The sequence below is a fragment of the Ruditapes philippinarum genome, unplaced genomic scaffold (genome assembly GCF_026571515.1).
Source record: "Ruditapes philippinarum isolate M1 unplaced genomic scaffold, ASM2657151v2 ctg1957_1_1_1_1, whole genome shotgun sequence".
Classification (NCBI taxonomy): Eukaryota; Metazoa; Mollusca; class Bivalvia; order Venerida; family Veneridae; genus Ruditapes; species Ruditapes philippinarum.
In genome coordinates, this window is record NW_026857326.1 from 157,919 (window position 1) to 178,625 (window position 20,707).

The 20,707-nt window shown below is 32.7% G+C and overlaps 1 protein-coding gene across 1 annotated transcript; it reads right to left on the minus strand.

Annotated features, from left to right (window-relative positions):
- Nucleotides 1-1,035: 1,035 nt before the first annotated feature.
- Nucleotides 1,036-5,862, minus strand: LOC132749385 (uncharacterized). The gene is made up of 4 exons (XM_060739115.1): nucleotides 5,601-5,862; nucleotides 4,296-4,451; nucleotides 1,846-2,061; nucleotides 1,036-1,161 (listed from the first exon to the last, which is right to left on the minus strand). The coding sequence occupies exons 1-4, from the start codon at nucleotides 5,653-5,655 to the stop codon at nucleotides 1,139-1,141; spliced, it is 450 nt and encodes a 149-aa protein (XP_060595098.1). The 5' UTR covers nucleotides 5,656-5,862; the 3' UTR covers nucleotides 1,036-1,138.
- Between the last annotated feature and the right edge of the window lie 14,845 nt (nucleotides 5,863-20,707).

Genomic DNA, 20,707 nt, shown 5'->3' on the forward strand with positions numbered 1-20,707 from the left:
TTATAACTTGGTCCAAATACGGAGCTTTTTGACGTAGTGACTATTGCTTAATTCTTCAAAAGGAGTGCAGAAATTTCGAAATCTGGGATTTAAGATAACGTTACGTCATATAAATCGTCCGTGTATTGAATTTGCTGCCTAAACTTTACTTAATAATCAGAAAATAAAAAAGTAAACGGACGCCGGTAAACAAAGGGTACGTTAGCTAAGGTTAACTGTAAGGTCGTCTGTTTGACAATCATGCCCAGAAACGAAATTTAGATATTGACATTTGGTTGCATATTTACTATGTTTTTTGTTGGCAGGATTAAAACACGGCGCATTGAAAGAATTGGCAATAAAATTTATGATCAGTATTCCATTTGTTTCCTTTATTTCTTACCTGTCTGGTTCATTGGTATGAAAAATGTTTTTACCAACCGGGTTGACTGTTTCGGCCATATATTGCACAATTCTGTGTAACAGTTCCACAATTCGGCGTTAGCATAACATTCCTGTGTTCTACATATATTGGTGATAATGCATAATTATTGCATATGTATTTTATTTTGTTATTAAACCTCAAAATATGTTAAAATGGTTGCCTGGCGACAAGCTCAGGTTTAAGTCGCTACATTGCAAAATCAAAGTACTGAAGTACAGATGGACTGACTATATGAAATCACCATATTATGTAACTTTTGTCTTATTTTCAAAAACCAATGCTACCAGTCTGGTTGTTATGTACAATTAATACAGTCTACAATGCTATATGAGACTTAAAGTGATTGTGGAAAAATATTGTTTGTTTGTTTGTTTGTTTGTTTCATTTTACGCCTTTTCCCAACAGTATTTCAGTCATATAGGCGGGAAGTTTCCTAACCATCGTTCCTGGAGAGGAAAAATATTGTAACGTTGGCATAAGTATGATTATATAAAGCAGCACGCCTCCAGATAAAATCGCCAGCCCAAAAATACTACATACCATACACGTACGATTGTATTGACCTTAAAATGGTGGATTGGTAAATGCAGAGATAGAAGAGAAGACGGAGATAATTATATACCAGTTTATTGCTAACAATATGTTATTAAATGATTAATCATACACAATAACAATAAATTTGTTCTTTTATCTCCCTTTTATCAAACACTCATCTCAGCCAATCAAAACAGCCGCCCCTGAAAAAGAAATATTCAATTCTAAATTTAAATTTCATTTCCCTAAACAGATTGGCGTGCAAAAACAGTTGAAACATTATACAGACCGATCGTAAGTTTCCGGACCTTTCCGTCAAACTTCGGATATGGATCAGAGTTTGGGAAAATCGGCGAAGTATTCCGAATGTAAACTAATATTTTTACTACTTACAAACTTGGTATTTTGTAATTTTCTTACAAAAAGATTAATTAGACTGTAATAATTATGAAACAAGTACAATGTATTCTACGATGTTAAACAAATCATTCTCTATCCGGCAATAGATATTGTTCTTACACAATTCTGGGTATAAAACTGGCAATGCACAAGTGCAACATTCCACATGTAAATAATGCACGTGTATATAACGATCGCCATTATCAAAACTACTTAAAAAGAACAATATGCACTGCAAACGAATAATATTTGCCTTCTTTAGAAAGTACAAACATTGAGTTTTATAACATTGAATTAATGGTTTTAGAGTACAACGTATGTTAGAAGAAAGTAGCTTGAATGTGAAATTATTTGTAATAAAAGTACAATTTGTAAAATTATATTTTGACTTCCATACAAAATACAAAACTATTAACACACATCAGGGTCTATCAAATAGAATTTATTTCGAAAACCCTGCACACATTCACTAATAAAAGTAAGTATACCTTTGCAATCACACATCGTACATTTACTCCCGTCTGCTTTCACCGATTTTGTTTCTGTACATTTCATTGGACAAACGCCATCACGTGACAAAAAGCATGGATCACTGATTTTGTGATACCGGATGTTGTTTACTTCAATAACATCCGGCGGAAGTGTCGTAGTTTGACCAGCTGACACGGTAGAAGCCAATGGGTCTTGTGTCGTCTGCCACCTAACTAGAATAGAGAAAAAATCAAACTTTTTCCAATATTTTTTTCAAAGTTCCAAAAATACAGAATAAGTGTTCCCAAATTTATGATTGGGGCCTTTTCTAAAAATTGCTAGAAAAGGCCCTGGCAACCTCCGCAGAATAGCCTCTCTGTACAGCTCACATCTCGTCAAAAGATTCGTATGGGTTCAAGGTCATTCAGGTAAATTATATACCAAAACAGTATCGGGTCGGATTTAAGCATGTTAGAACATACACAGTGGATAAAAAATATCATTGTATCCGGTCTTGCGATTACAAGCACTTGTTACTTCTGACTTCTATAGAGCTTATATAATTAAATTTAAACCGTTCTTACTACTCTGTTCCCTTTTGGGAGTATAAAAAATAAATAAATACGGTTTTAAAGGATTAGATAAAATTTTAGGGGACATTGAATATCTCCCCTTTTTTCCCCGGCGGTTATAGTAAATGACTGGTATTTCTCCCCGTTTCAGGAAGAAACTGTGGGGGATTTTAATTGTATCCAAAACACATTAGAGTTTCTTTCTGGCTATTACTTGCATCATTTGTTTTAAGTAAAAGTTATGGATTATTTAAAATGTTATGTTATGTTTTTCCTTAATACACTCTTAGGGTTATATAATTTTAAAGTATTCACTCTTTGCCAGCTAAAACTGTATAAAGGATTTGCCCTGCTTTTCAAATTTGCAGAATTTTAAAATTACAATTTAAAATTGAGCTACAAACAATACAGAGCTTCAGTTAAAGGGCAAAGATGTGGCGACTTGCCTGCCTTTACATGTATATACCGGTAGTAAACCGATAACTTGGATTTATTAGTAGTTAAAGGGACACCACTGAGGTTTTTTTTGACATGATGGGACTGAAAATATTTTTTCCAGATAAACGTACCATTTGATGTAGGTTTATACCACTAATCTTTGTGCAAAATTTCAGATCATTCGCCCTATTCGTTTTTCCAGAATAATTATTCAAATTGTAAAAAAATGCCCATAATGAAAAGCGTTTAAATGCTTTTCACTCAAATCGGGCTAAGAAAGCATAAAAATACGATTTTCAATTTATTTCAAAGCATTTTCTGATCTATCATTGCATATATTTCTGTTTAAAGTGCCCCAACTCATTTTTGTAAGAAATTCATTTTTTGTTTTTGTTTTTAGGCTTTCAAATCTCAATGGAGCCCCTTTAAATTGCCATTGCATAAAACTCTGCTTCTCCAGGCGGACTCATACTAAGGTGTATATTTTTCTCACCCATGCCCCAGTCAAAGATGCAGCAAAGACACGCTAAAAGTTTCTGTAAATTATTAATATATTTGTGGTTCTTAGGCCAAACACAGTCAAACTGTGATTAAAGGTCATTGAAAGGAGATACAGAGAGACATGGGATTTTAATTAAAGGGTTTGTCAAGGGTTTTTTAAAGGGTATCTTTATTCGGGGTGTGGTCTTTTTAAAACATGATTTATTTTTAACAATATCAGTCATTCAGTTAGCTGTTGGTGACGCCAGTAGCTGAGTGGTTAAGGTAGTTAACTTCAAACCACTTGCCCCTCACAGCTGTAGGTTCGTATCCCGTATGGGACTTTGGATAATTTCATGTGAGGAAACTATCCGGCCAGCTAACGGAACGTCAATTGTTCTACTTGGTACCTTCTCGTGCCTAAAATAATGCACGAAGGGGCATATCAATTCTTTCTTCACCAGTGCCTTAAGGCTTGAAAGTCGCCATATTATATGTACGGATGCGAAGTAAAACCCGACCAATAAAAAAAACAAAAAAGCAATCGTCTAATATCTAAATTACTGTTTGCCACATGTAGAGAAATTATATTTACTGGTAAATTATCAAGGTACCGGTTAGTCGGTTAGGTGGACCGACAATAATTTGTTAAAATAGGTGAAAAAATCCAAACAATAGAAGAAACATACAATTTTCTTTAACCATTAATCTTAAAAATATGAGCCGCGTCATGACAAAACCAACATAATGGGTATGCGACCAGCATGGATCCAAACCAGCCTGCGCATCCGCGCAGTCTGATCAGGATCCATGCCGTTCGCTAACCAGCCTATGACAAGTAGAGAAGCTGATAGCGAACAGCATGGATCCTGATCAGACTGCGCGGATGCGCAGGATGGTCTGGATCCATGCTGGTGGCAAACCCATTATGTTGATTTTGTCGTGACACGGCTCAAATAATTGAGACAGATACTTACCATAATCGGTCTTGTTCTTGCACACACAAAAATCACACTTTATATCTCCCTTCAGCTGGAGTATCGAACATTTAACCGAGCAAAACTGGTCTTCTAGACGGCACGGGTTCGCTGGTGCTACATAGTCTACTGGGTGTAGTGCACGAATTAATGATACTGAAATAAAGTGTATTTGTCAACTTTTTAATTGATAATTTATTTATCTATTTATTTATTCATTCATTTATTTATTCATTCATTCATTCATTCATTCATTCATTCATTCATTCATTCATTTATTCATTCATTCATTCATTCATTTATTCATTCATTCATTCATTCATTCATTCATTCATTCATTCATTCATTCATTCATTCATTCATTCATTTATTTATTTATTTATTTATTTATTTATTTATTTATTTATTTATTTATTTATTTATTTATTTTATAATTAATTACTTAAAACATAAAAACGTCTCTCAAATAAAAAAATATCACCCTAAATAAAAGTTTAGTATTTTTTAAACTTTGCATAATGACAAAAGAGTATATGATTTTGAGACATCTGCTTGTGAAAGTGACCTAAAAGTGTTAAAATTATTCCAAAGGCAGATAACTAAAACAAAAGAATAGCGACACCCATTTTGTATTTATTAATTACTTCCGGTTCTTCATTAAGTATGGCTTTTTGTAAAGAAACATAGCTGTTACCAAAAAAAAATTAAAAAAAAAATTTAAAAAAATCCATAAAGTTGATATTTTCACCATTGATTGGTTTAGACAGTATTTATTTTCCATATAGTTAAACATATACAAAATTTACAATTATATAGGGGTGGCACGGTTAGTAAAAATACCACCCTTTTAAACAGCGATCTTATAACCGTTTAACTGATCCTTAGATTTTCAATTTCAACTTTGCTTCTTTATAACAAGATGTGACATTTTGTTTTTACATTTATATTAATGTACTCAAAATGATTACAATACATATCCGAATATGTTGTAACTTTTTTCCGTAAAGACCGTACCGTACTCGATCAAATCTGACATTGTTGAGTACAATTAAAATTCAAACAAATTGTCATATCTTGTTATAAAAAGCTAAGGTAGTATTTCAAATCAATTAAAAATATTTCGACTCTTTGACAAAATTAATACTAACCTCGGTGACCTTTTATTCAATTTTAGCTAAAAACCGACCGTACACGTTTAAACGGATAAACGTAACACCCCTAATATTATGTACATTAACATGGTATACCACGTATAGGATTTTAAAAAGAAAGTCAAAGACTTTTGTAAAATTTCATTTTTCTCACCATTGATTAAGAATACACACAATAAAGCTGTTAAGTCCAAAAGATCATGGTTCATATTGAAAACAAAATGTTATTCACTAAAAGTCCATTCAAATGTCCCTAATGTATTTATATAATGTATATTTTTTCATTAAACTAGAAAATTTCGTCATGTAATCCATTTAGGTACATATAAACTTAACAATTGTCCAGATTTTAATTTTGTACATAAAATTAATATAAAGTAAAGAGATCGGCCTGCTTTTTCTCCATGGGTCAAAGACCAAAATCTTATCAATCTTATCTCTTTATAGTATTCGTTGCCGTTATCATAAACGTGAGTTATCATAGCTCGTATATACTCGGTAATCTTCGTCACATTCCGTAACGTATGTTTTTATTTGTACTACCTTCCAAATGGCAGCATAGGAGGGATCTGGCCAGAGAGTAACCTTTTTAGAATAAAAAAATAGAGTTAAAATAATGTTGTTTTTTTTCTGCCGCATAATGGGCCTTTAAAATGAGAACAGACGAACTAACAGGAGACAACATTTAACTTAGATCACCATATTTAAAAAAAAAAACGAAAGTTTTTTAAGGTAACATACGGGAAATAAGGAAGAAAGGTTAATCCTTACGAGGGACTGAAACTAACTTCAGGGGAATTAATACTTGCATTCTCCTAAAAAGAGTTGTCGTTCGTACTTCGCTGAAACATCTGTTCTAATAAGAACTATTTTATTATAATAAAAGTCTTATACGTCTTTGTCGGACATTAAATGTAATAGCATTATTGTATAAAAGTCGAGAATTTAAGACGAAACCAATCTGATTAAAATCAGCTCTAAATAACACTCCGCTTTTAGATCTGACCGTGACCAAATACGAAATCATTGCTGGTGACCCATCACACAGCAAATGTTCGGGTTTCTAATTTTAACCCTGGGAAAACTAATACTGAGTAGGCAATTTTCGCGATTTCGAGAACAAACATGGCGTTGTCCATAGAGCCGACAAGTAAACTGGCAAAACAATAGTTCCCATTAAAAATTAGCTTTATTATTTCAATTTGTTTTTCTAACAAAATCAACAATTTGTTTAACTTCCACGGATAACAGTATTTAATGCCTATCTGTATAAAACCGGTTTGATTGCATGGTTAAGAGAAATCCGAATTACAAAGAAGGCGAAACATATACAGTCGTCATCAGATCTACATATAAAAGAAATAAGTAGATGTGAACTTCAGTGAGATTGAGACGAAACAAGTTTAAAAACAGAGCATTTTCTCTTAAATGCTACACCCACACAATCTAACCTCTTTCGGACACACACGCACACACGCAATAATTAAATCATCTTAACTCTATATCACCCTTGATGACACAATATGACAATTGTTTGTCATACGACGGCCGTTCATAATTTGGTATGTGTTTTATTGTTTATATATGCCTCTAATTAGGACTGAGTACTACGCTACTTGACCTATTATAGTGGACGTATTTATTACTTCTGATTGTTTGCAAACACGGTGATTTGACACTAATAGTATTTTTCGGTAATGAGGAAAAAAAAATGAAAAAGGTGATCAGGAGAAATTAATTGGCGTCTCATTCTAACGGGACAAATCTGATGCGTTACAAGGCGGAATATTAACAAAATCTACGGAACTATTTAGAAAAGAGAAAAGGTTGGTATATTTGATATTTATGTAAAATTTTCGTGTCATAGGCACTGCGTTTATTTTTTTCTCTGTAAAATCAAAACTGAATAAATAAAAATAGGAAGTTTTGACATCTTAAACCGGCACAAAAATAGAAAGAAAACAGAGCCCTACCTTTTTTCAAATTTTATTAGCCTCGTCGCATATTTTGCTCATTATTAATTTACTTATGAAATACTTGACCAAATGGGTCTCAAAATTCCAAAGTTCTTCTAAAATATTGTAATGTTTCTTCGTGTAAAGTTGACGCACCGGAAATACGTTTTGACGACTCGCATTGCTATGCATTATACTGTACTGTACTGTACTGTATTGTATTGTATTGTACTGTATTGCATAAAATGGCACGGTACTGCATTACATTATATTATGTTGTATTGCATTGTATTGTATTGCATAACATGACATTGTTTTGCATAACATTATATTGTATTGCATTGTATTGTATTGCATTTCATTGTACTGTATTGCATTACGTTGTATTCTGTTCTATACCTAGGAGAAAAGGGAACAAGAAATCTCTCAGTTATTTAAGGCTACTATGTTAATGTGATTTAATGTAAGATGTCCATTTAACTTATATACGTTGAAACTTAAACACGAACCTGCAACCCCCGAATGGTTTTTACAATTGGTATTTTTCATTTTCTTACTAAAAAACAAGTCACAAAGATTTAGCGTTTTACGAACGCTGCATAAATTATTATCGTCCCGGGTACTTATAGCTCCCTTAATTAATTGAATGGCCTAATGGCTTACGCTAAAGCAACATTGATAAAAAAGGGAAGATTTGGGAAGGAATGCAGTCCTAATAGAGAAAGCCGATCTTCTTTTAAATTAAGTTACGTATTTCTTACGACATTAATGTTTAGAGCGTTTAGTTCTCGGGACGTTCAGAATTATTGTGTACTAATTATATAATAAGTACTCGCGGCGACCTACAAGAAGCTTCCAGGTCGACAATAACTGCGACAGCTTCAGAAGAGGAAAACGCTTTAAAAATTTGTAATTTCAAAATTTAAATTCGTACTCCTCTGCAATCGCAGCTTTCCGTCAAATTTCGGTTAGGAAATTGGTGGGTAATTGGCGAGGTGTTCCAAATGTGCTTCGGAATTTCCTTTTGTAAGCCATTTTCGGAGAATTGACTGTCTACTGTGGCAGGATTCATGCCCGAAGGGACAGCCGCCTGATACTAAAATTTCAAAACAACCGGAGCTGTCAAAACCGAAATCTTTATGGTCGTCAATTTTAAGTAAGAAGGTAGTAATACAACTGTTACATATATATTCCTCTCAACTACTTGCATCCGTTGCAAGAAAGTTTTTTACGTGGATTTATTTTAACTTATGTATTTTTTTAAACAAACCAGACCAACAGTTCATCACAAGAACGATGTTTTTTAATAAAACGATGCGGACCAACATAAATTCACGTGTATGAAATTTATAAAGGATACAAACCAAAAAGAAATTACGTGACTCATATCTTTGAGAAAAAATACAGTTCAAGATAAAATCATGTGACTCGTATATATAATCGATACAGACCAGGATAAAATCACGTGACTGATATGTTCCACATAAAATCACGTGACTGGTATATATAACCGATACAGACCGGGATAAGATCACGTAAGAGATATATCGAAACGATACGTGACTCATACTACTATACCCATATAAAATCACGTGACTGGTATATATTAACGATACAGACCGGGATAAAATCACGTGACTGATATGTTAAAACCACACGTGACTGATACTGCACTGAAAGGCCCGTGCACAGGGTTAACGTCAAACAAAACAATCGTGGTTTTCTATCAATCAGTAGGTAAAATATTATAACTGTCAACGTAAGAGCAATAAACTGGGAAAATTGGTCAATTAATGCGACCTATGTGACAAATGCAACGCATAAATTTCGAGTGAGATATCGTATTCAATGTTTTGTAGACATTATTTTATGACTGACAATAACACCAGATATAATGAAGTCAAGGGAGAATGCAGTAACATCGCACTAATTTAGTTTTTCAGAGCCCTATATAGAATTTTTACAGAAAGAAGTGCCTTTGACCTTAAAGGGACTCCACTGAGTTTTTCTGACATGATGTGACTGGAAATGATTTTTCTGTATTAATGCTCCATTTGATGTAATTCTAGATAAATAACTTGTGTGCAAAAATTCAGATTATTCGCTCTTTCCGTTTTTTCAAGAAAATTATTCTAATTGTAAAAAATGACCCCACATTTGAAAAGCTTTGCAACGCTTTTCACTCGAATCGGGCATGAAATACAATTTTCAATTTATTTCTGAGGATACTCCTTATTATCTTGGAAATATCTTTCTGTTTTATATGTTAAAGCTGATTTATGTAAGAAATTCAAATGTTATATTTTAGGCTTTTAAACCTCAGTGGAGTTCCTTTAAAACTTGTTTAATCATGATGTACATAATGTCATGTAATCAAAGCTTAAGTTTTTGATCATAAAGTTTATACAAATTTAAGTCTATCTATACTACAGCCATTTTTGTGGCCTTTTATAATTTGGTTGTACATAAATTGATAATAAGTGTTACAGTATGGAATTAAGATGTGGACAAACAGGTCAGTCGGTAGAGCGTCCGGAACGGTATTCCGAACGTCCTCGGTTTTCTCAACCCATGATATTTGGTGCCCAACGTGAAAGAGTGATTGTATACAGCACCGATTTAATTTACTTTGACCCCTGTGCAAATTAGAAATTCAAAGACGAATTTTAATATACTGAAAGGGGAACAATTGCACATTTTGCTCACACTGGTTCATAAACTGACGGTGCTATATGGTAATAAACTTGTTATCACTAAGGTAACGCGCCAATCAATTATAGTTCCGCCCAAAGTATAGCAATGATGGCAAAAGAACCGTGGAAATGTTTCGAGAGCCTTATGCATCCAAATCTGTCATTGCTTTGAGTCCATTTATATGAAAATAGAAATATTTTAGATTCTCTGAATCTTCATGAAAATCTTATACTAAAAACATTTATATTTTTGTATTTTTCAGTGTCTCATGCATTGAATAACGGCCATGTTGTTTACATTGTACATCCTCTTTATACTCGTCATGACGCATGCGCTTGAAGCACTTCCGTTTCCGGACCCGGGATATTATGGTGATAAATTCCACAGCATTTTGAAGAAAGGAAACTCTAATAAAAAGGTTATTAAACCAGTAAGTAATCGTTTATTAAACTATGGTAAACTCTAGATATTGGAGATGGTTAACGCCAGAAAACAGCAAAATTACCGTTCTTTAAAAAGTCGTACAACTGTATGTGTAATGTAAAAATAGGTTAAATACAGCTTATTTTCTACAGAGCAGCACCATTTAGGTTACACCGATTTCTGGTTGTTACAGAGAGGTTTTTGCTCTGTAGAGGTTAAATTTATTGTAAATTCTCACTTTAATTTAAACTACCGTTGTAAAGAGGTGGCCGTTCTGCACAGTTACACAGTATAATAGAAAAAAAGATGTCCTATGAAATAAAATGCAATTTTATTTTATTTTATTTTATTTTTGTTGTTGTTTTCGGGTATTTATTGAATTTTGTATGCTCTAGAAAATGACTTTTTCAATATCTAACACATGTTAAGTCAAACCTACAATGATTTTTCAGATCTACCCGTTGATGGACCTAATGGTATTCAAAAAGGAAATGAACCGTAAGATGCCAATAAAAGGGTTTAGATCCGTATATCCTTTACTCAACCCAACACTCAACGGAAAACCATTTGTTGGCAAAATGGAATCAGGAACACCACCATTAGATCATTCATTCTATCACAATGCACCTTACTCGTTTTTCAAGTCACCCGTCTTTCCTTGGCAAACCATTCCAAAACAACATGTGAAGACAGACTTGAAGAACTCAAAAAGAATTCCAAACATATATGAACTAAGTTTTGACAAACTTAAACCAAAAATACCTTTCGTGGGAGATATTAACCCTGTGTTCAATACCAATAACAATGTAAAACATTTGGAGACAATGAAACAACCCTTACCGAAATTAGACAATACGAAAATAATTACTATTGATATTGTAAAGGAAAACAAAGAGCCACCAGCCTATATTATTGAACCCGTTAATGACAATGGTAAGAAGAATGTATTTAATGTACCAAATGTTGATATCACAAGAAAAAGGGATACTCCAAATGGTGGTCCAATCGATTTGACTATTATTGACATTGGCAATCCACCTAATAACGACAAACCAATCGCTGACAATTTTAACATAGTGTTTGACAATACTAATGAAATGGCAAACATGCCAAAACCAGTCATAAATTCCATTTCGGAAGTTCCTTCATTTGATGTTAACGGAGGAATGCCAGGGGAAATTTCAAATAAAGACATAATAAACCGTCCTATAGAAAAGGAAACCGACTTATTTGAAAACCTTATGCCTGATACTGCAGGCACAATAGGTGATATTCCAGGATTTATTGTTGATGGCGGAATAACGCTGGATGTTAGAAGTGAACCAGTTTATGATACTAATGAAATTCAAGGTATAGATGTATTAAATATAAATGATGTGACGGTTAAAGGAGATAATTTAGGCATTAGTAGTGATGTGAATTCTAATGTACTTTTTGAAAGTATTGATATTGGTATTGAAACCGGAAATGCAGTTTTAAATGGATTACGGAGTAATTTAATTATTGGATCTAATGCAGATCACTTTTCATTAAATAGTAATGCAAAACAGGGTTTGCAAACATTCGATGTTGGTGGAATAAACAATTTTAGTGCAAGTAATGACTTATCCGTTAATATTAAACCAATCGGGAATGGAGTTGGGAATAGTCTAAAAATAGCTAATATTTCTGGGGAGCATATTCAGACAACGGAAGAAGATGTAAACATTCATGGTATTGGTTCCGTTGTTGTTATTAGACCGGTATCTTTTCTCATGAAGGTGGAACCATTTGGACCCGGTCCGTATGGACAATGCAGGAAACCATCTCGCGTGATTTGCGGCGCGAGATTTGGTTGGGAGCACGTGACTGGAATGGTAGATTGGTGTAAACTTAATTGTGTAGTGTATATGTACAGTAGTTATTGTGACGATGATAGATGCCAATGTAAATGTGTATAGACAACTGTAAATACATTTCTACTATGTTTTTATTGTTACATGAGCCACGTCACGACAAAACCAACATAATGGGTTTGTGACCAGCATGGATCCAGACCAGCATGCACATCTGCGCAGTCCGATCAGGATCCATGTTGTTCGCTTACAAACCCTATTACAAGTAGAGAAACTGATAGCGAACAACATGAATCCTGATCAGACTGCGCAGATGCGCAGGCTGGTCTGGATCCATGCTGGTCGCAAACCCATTATGTTGGTTTTGTCGTGACGCGGCTCATATATTCCAAGAGAAATTGAAAAAAAATATCAGTGAAATATTAGTTATATCACACTGTGAAAATGGCCGAGAAATGGGGGTTTGATTTTGAAGGGTATATCAACATATAGAGTATAACAGATTCATATTTATTACGTCACGGATAACGTAATATAATCTGAATAATTTAGGCACCAAATGTTATAACTTTGGACAAGTAAATTGGAGAAAAAACACAATTTGTTTCTTTTAAGAGAATATCGACTTTTTCTCGTTTCAAAGTGATAATATTATTTTTTTTTAAGTTTACGCTCCTGAAAATAATTTCTTAGTAAAGTATAGTCAATATTAAAATGTTATTGAATGGCAATAAACCGGTAGCACAAAAAAACTGCCTCATTTTAATTTAACAACTCCCTTTTAAATTTAAGCTTTGCTATAAAACCAAAAAAAAACCTTTGGACGGCATGGTTTTTCTCTGTCAACGCAAAACCAGAAAAAACCCAATTTCATCTTACTTCATTTAAAAAAACCGGGCGGGGGAAAATTGTTTTTTTTTTTTTTTTTTTGTTTGCACATGTGCATTTCCTCTATTCATAAACAATATGCTGTGCGTTTTCTGTGTCTGTTATAAAATATGTCTATTTTTGCATTTCTTAAAAAGTAAATTGATACATGTATCTCGTTATGTTTTGTATGAATAAATATTATGTTCAAAAACATGAACATTTTGTTTTTACTGGAAAGCACACATAAATGCATACTTAAGTTATCGTTAGTGCTCGCCAATTTTGTTAAGCCAATCACTGACGAGGATTTTTCAAATTTTCCGGTTTCAAATCTTAATAGAACAGATTTTTATATTATAAATCGCAAGTGGGCGGAGCACTAAGCCGGTTATAGTGCATATTGGATGTTCTTCGTAGATAAGAAAGCTACAGTGGCTTCGCAAGCTCCTCTCCTTTTAAGCTTTCTTATTTACGAAAAACACCCAATATGCACTCTAACCTATACTAAGAGCGGCTAGACCTCTCTCCACAGTGTTGGAAATAATTGCTGGAGGCATCCATTATTTGCGTATCAAATTGAAGCTAATGCATCGCATTTTAAGCCTTAAATCATTACAACCAGTTTATAGAAAATTGTTATACGCATGCTCCGCTTCTAAATACGATTTCACTTAAACGAAGAATTAACATCGAAGATAACAAATTGGTACAAAGAAAAATCGAAAAATATCATTTACTTTTTCAGAACGACCAATGGTCCATTGCGTTTTAATCCTTTAAACATTTTTTTCTGAGTTTTCTCGTTTTCATGTTCCGAAAAATAGTAACAGTGTACATTATAGCTACAATTATACAATATCACCACGTACTATTATTATATTACCGAGTGAACCGTGAACCGAAATTTTGCTAGTGGGTATGACTAAATTAGGCAACGGAGATTTTTGACACATATTTTCTAAAGTTTGATTTTTCTTGAAAAATATTGTTGTAAATCTTGGACTTTAAATTGTTTGATTAACATACTTTATGCTCGTTTTGGAAAATCTCTGTTGTAGAGGAGATGTTTCCATATACATGTACTTTAAAAACATTAATCGAACATTTTATTATTGTAATTTACAAGAAACATTTATTTTGATACTACTTTTAATATATATCATTTATTTAACATGGCACAGCAGCGTCATGGTCTCTGCATACCGCTCGTTTGAAGTTAACATATGAGAACATTTTGAAGAAATTCTTTCAATGTGTATTGAATGGATATGGTGGAGACGGACGGACGGACGTTCTCTCCTTTAGTTGATGTTATAAGATTCTTTTTTTTAATCTCTGCAACTCCATAAACAACCTATTTTCACGCCACAAGCAACATTTTACCAAATAATTTAAAGTCTGTTTCACATGGATATTGATATTATTTCCCAATATTTGTTTCCCAATATACCGGTAGGTCTATATAAATTAAGTGACCCCCGATGTTGGGCCAGTCTTGACCGATTAGTTTTGTAACCTGCAAAATATCTAAGTTTTGGAAAACATAGATCTATGTTTTACTATATGAAAATATATGCTATATGCCAAATATAGTGGCATAGTTTTTATCCACAAAGTTGTGTTATCCTATACCTAACCGCTTAGTCTAGTTTTACCAAGTGACCCCAAGGGCGGGACCAATTTTTACCCCCGGGCTATGATTTGTTTAACTTTTGTAGAGGTCCAAAAGGCAATACTACAATTCCCTATATTAGTCTACATAAATAAGCCATGTGACCCTTGCATCGGGGCCAATGTAGACCAACGGGCAAGATAAACGGCAAGATCCGTATATTACACGAGTCCTATGGAGTTCCACAAGGCAATGCTACATGCCAAATACCCAAGCTCTGGGAATGAATTTACTTACAGCAAGACATAAATATGTCTATATATAAGTATATTAACTAAATGATCCCTGAGCAAGGCCAGTATTGGAAAAAAGACATGATTTATTAGTTTTGAGGCGGCCAAGAAGGCAATCCTACGTGCAAAATATCTAAATTTTAGACATTGTAGTTTCACACTCTAAGACATTGTCTTCATACGCATCTTTTAAAGCACAAATCTTTGTTCTGCATCGTCTCATTGTAAGCAACATTGCTTCCAAATCGTTTTAAATTCCTACATTTCCTCCCATCGGTTCAAATGTACAAAGCTGATACGAAAATTTGAGATTCATATTAAATAATGATGAAGTGTGACCTTGATCGGAATTCGCCCAAACCTGTGTTCTGCATATCGTCTTAGTATGGTTAAATTTTTAGCCTTGTAGCTTATATTTTCCTTTTATCGGTTCAAAAGATATAACACGAAATTGAAACAGACGGTTACAAGGTGCGTAACATAATAAGCCAATATTTTTTCGGGTGTATATAATCAAGCAACAAGAGCCGTTTGAACTGGGTGATGCTCCCCAAACAGTTTTTGGTTACAGGGACTACTTCATCTTGATATCTCTTGTATTTTCAGAGTTATATGTCCCGGGAAAAGTTCAGTGTAAAAATGAAAAATGGGCAATATTAGACAAGAAAGAGTTACTGTTTTTATGCATTGCCCTACTACTTAATGACACCTATTTACATACAAAATTTCTTGGTCCTCTTAAACTGTCAGATTTATGTCCTGGACAAAGTGCAAAAATGAAAAAAGGGCAATATCTCCAAAATTAGGCAAGACAATGTTACGGTTCTTGTGCACTGCACATCTACCCAAGGAGATCTACATTGCATCTACCTACAAAGTTTCATGTTGATATCTCTCATAGTTTTTTAGCTTTATCCCGGACAAAGTTCAAAGTGTAAAAATGAACAGAGGGCAATAACTCCAAAATTAGGCAAGGCAGAGTTAAGGTTATTGTGCATTGCACATGTACCCCATTTTGAGGTCTATCTTAACCTACAAAGTTTCATGTTGATACCTCTTGTTGTTACAGAAGTATATCCCGGACAAGGGATGGACAGACAAACAAAGCGGTGACTGTATGCTCACCCTTCTGGAGCATAAAAAATCACACCACAAGTGCGACCAGTGACCAGATTCTTGCTGGCGACGCCTCGTAATAATAATATATCCAACACATCTATGCATAATAATTTTCAGAATGACAAAATTGTTGACCCAACACGAACATCAGTGAAGTTAAATATCATGAATTTTTATCAAAAACTGTGACCTTCACATTTGAGCTCCAGACCTAGATCTTGGATATGACACAGCTCAAATTTGCTACACATTTGCACAAAATTATTTTCAAATCCGTCCATAAATGACAAAGTTCGGACGGAAGGATGGTAAGAAAATTGAGGGACGCTACAAAATCTATGTACCTCCCCACTTTGAAGGGGGTGTAGAATGGGTCATAAAAACATACTTATAAATTATATGGATGTTTTTCTATGGAAGAAAAATAAAATCAACAACAATATTTGGCTAGAAAATATTCTTTAATTTCCAACCATTTCTGAATGCTTGAAATAAACTGTGCAAATGATTTCTGCAGTGAATAAATAACAAAAATATAAGAAAAATATAAATATATACAACAATCAACCTCATTGATAGTCAAACAACCATATTCTTTTTACTATATAGCACTTTTTTCAACATATTATTAAACAAAAAATAATTCTATACATTGCATTGCCTGTGTAGCACCTTAAAAGAGCGGAAATAAGACATCCAAATTGGGCAAAACTTATGCATGAAAAATTCGAATGTTATATATGTTTTTTCACAAAATCATGAATCAAGTTCCACCTTGCTATTTCAAGCATCGATCTATTAAATATTACAGTAAATGCATTCATCAATATTCCATATACAGAATTCATAACCAAAATTTTTAATTTTACTCTTTCATTGTGATTACATACATATATTATAAAGGTCACTGTCGCCCATATTAATTTACTTCTAAATCTATACTATGTAGGCTCAAAGCTAGCAGCTTACAGCTTGTCTAATGAAGTCTAGTATAAAAGAGAGCAATATCTTTGCTCAGCTGTTAAAAAAGACTGGAAACACTCATTAAATGAAAACGCCCTTCCCAATAAGCACCTCCCACATATTATTAAGACCTTCTTTTGTTAACTAAGCAACTCCCACATATACTCAAAGACCTCCCATTGTTAACTAAGCACCTCCCACATATAATTAAGACCTCTCATTGTTGACTAAGCACCTCCCACATAAAATTAAGACCCTCATTGTTGACATAGCACCTCCCACATATAATTAAGACCTCTCATTGTTGACTAAGCACCTCCCACATATAATTAAGACCCTCATTGTTGACTAAGCACCTCCCACATAAAATTAAGACCTCCATTGTAAACTAAGCACCTTCAATTAATTGTCATTAAATACCAACTAATGATCAAGAACTCCCATTTAAAAGTAGGCAGCTCAAATAATTTACTTAGAACTCCCAATTACCAGCAATCTTTAAATTAAGCACCGCCTACTAATAACTTAGGAACTCCTACTAACATCTAGGCACCTCCCATTAAAATTAAATGATTCAGTATTACCTAATACTTTTATAAATTCATAATCATTTACAAAAATGACACTACCTGTGTCTGAATAACCTAAACTTTAGAAAAAAAAACCAAAAGGTAAAATATTCTTTTGTCTCGACATTTAAAATAAATGTTGAAATTACATAATAAAGAGTCTTGCTTTTGTATTTCTTTTAAAATTAGTAAACATTTTAAAAAGAATTATCTCTTGTATGTAAACAAGAATTGGAAACTCAACTGTTAAAAAAGGGTTATATATTTTAATAGACATGAATAAAAGTGGAATTCTAACTGTATATTAATTGTGAAATGTATAGTACAAGTGTAAGATTTAATTAATGGGAACATAATTGAACCTAAATTCTAAAAAAAGTCAGCTAGTAAATAGCTTACAAATAACCTCTTAAACCCAGGCTAGATACTGACTAAAAGTTATAAAGTAAAAAAAAAAATTATTCCAAAATTAAAGTTTTGCATTTTAGAAGAAAACCAATTTTGTAGTTTATATTTCGCTCACAATAAAAACTTGAATTTAATCATGAACGATATTGTTTGATCATATTTAAGCTTGATTGCGAAATAGGTTTTTTCAACTTATATTATTAATAATCACTTTGAGTCCGCTTCCTGGACCCAACCAGGAATAACTGGTGACATGAAGAAACATGGTCGTGACCCAAGTAGGGCTAAAACCCATGATCCCTGGGTTGAGAGTCAAGACACCTTAACCATTAGGCCACCACTTCGCTTAATGATATGGATGTGAAATATGGGGCTATGGTTTTCCTATGGAGTGAGAAAGGATTTCCAAATACATCAGACAACAAATCTCGTTTATTGAGCATTGTAGAAAACAAACTTTTGATAAATTCACTTAAAGGTGTAAATAATAGAATTCTAAAATTTGATTAAAGTAATATATGGACAAAGAGTGATCACAAAAAACTCCTCTAAGTTACTAACCTATAGGAGTTTTATCCATTCTTTTCAAAAAGAAAGTAAAAGAAATCTAATGCAATTCATTTTGAATATTTCAGATCCACTTGGTTTAAGGGATTATTTAATAAATAGAATAAAATCTTAAAGACTAACAATAACGAAAGGAAAGATAAAAAAAATTGTATTATTAAATGTAAAACTTCCAGACTCATTTAAAAAACAACATTTTTGCAATACTTGATCTAGATTTGACACTTGCAAAAAAAAAATCAACCTCATTTTTTTCCTCTCTAGAATCAAATTAACTTCTAATAGGTAAAAATTTATGATAAAGAAGGCACATGATGCAATCTTGAAACTTGAAATAAAATCTATCTTGCAAAATGTTCTTTAAAAACTTATTATATATTCAATAATTGGCAATTAGCCTTGCAAAATTAGTACTGACCATTTGCAATCAATTAACGATTTATTTTTTAAAAAATATTTAAGATTATATACTGTATATGAAGAGGCAATGCAGCTTAGTGTAGTTAAAAATTTATAAGAACTAAATGTAGATTAACGCTTGTCCCCCCTAAATCTCCAGACAATCAGAATAGTTATACATGTAATTTGTTAACTGATTAGAAATTCATTAATCATTAATAAAAACAGCTGCATTATTTGATAAATACATAAAAACAGCTTAAATTTCAAATTTGTGATAAAAATTGCGTGTGCATTACAGCAAATGTGAAAGAATTAGACATATACTTGATAGTTCTATAGATCCGTGCAATTATTTAAACTCTTTATAATTGATACAAAATTCAAAATCAAATATACTGAAATTTCCTTATTATATTCCCAGAAAAAATATCTAATATTTTAATCTGATCACCTATTATAAATAAAAAGCAATACTGAATCAGCCTTTTTCTATATAATAATATTAATATAGAAATCAATAAAGTTTTTTATAATAGAAACAAACAAAGCATAGTTGCCAGACATTTTTTAAAGGGAAAAAAACGTAGCAGTTATAATCTATCTATTTTTTCACATTATGCAAATTTATCAATACATTAGTATAATTTAGTGATGTTTTATTCTTATATTCATACCATGAATATTAGCTAGAAATATGCAAATTATGTACAACCTGTCCAAATAGGCAATTAAAGGCAGCACTTGCTTCCAAAACAAAACAAAAAAACAACCAATTACATGTAATAGCAATAAATATATATAAATGAATTGTAGAGAGTAATACAAATTGACAAAGAATACACAGAATGGAACAGAGAAAAGATACAAATTCTGTACATTAGACAAAAAATAAAAAACACAAAAAGATTTCTACACAGACAGGGGGAAAAAAACAAACAAAAAAAACAGAATTTTATGAACACAACAAAGTGACAGATAAAAGTAAGCAGTGACAAAAAGTTCAGAGTATAGAAAGATTTACAAAGAAGAATGGAAATCAGTAAGATTTAATATAACATATATAGAAGGGACAAAGAAAACACATGTAAGAATTAACACATAGGAATAAGAAATAAAAGAATAAAAGGAAAGTTAGACTTGACAAATAGGAAAGACTGACAAATTGACAAATAGGAAAGACTGACAAATTGACAAATAGGAAAGACTGACAAATTGACAAATAGGAAAGACTGACAAATTGACAAATAGGAAAGACTGACAAAACTAAGTATCAAACTGCTCGGGTGTTATGTATGTGACAAAGTAAGAATTTAACAGACTGTATATGACAAAGTACTTTAAGAATAAGGCAGTCTTGTATAAAACAGTCCAAATTACATGAATTAGGCAGATTTGTATTTGACAAAGTAAGAATTAGACAGTCTCGTATATGACGAAGTAAGGAATTAGAAAGTCTCGTATGTGACGAAGTAAGGAATTAGAAAGTCTTGTATGTGACAAAGTAAGAATTAGGTAGTCTTGTATGTGACAAAGTAAGGATTTAACAGACTG

What these genes read in the sequence shown, in the direction of transcription:
- LOC132749385 (XM_060739115.1), bottom strand. Translation starts at nt 5,655, where the DNA reads ATGAACCATGATCTTTTGGACTTAACAGCTTTATTGTGTGTATTCTTA. An exon ending in CAAGAACAAGACCGATTATG is followed by an intron (nt 2,062 to 4,295) that starts GTAAGTATCTGT and finishes TCTCTATTCTAG; the next exon opens with TTAGGTGGCAGACGACACAA. An exon ending in TACGATGTGTGATTGCAAAG is followed by an intron (nt 1,162 to 1,845) that starts GTATACTTACTT and finishes TTTCTTTTTCAG; the next exon opens with GGGCGGCTGTTTTGATTGGC.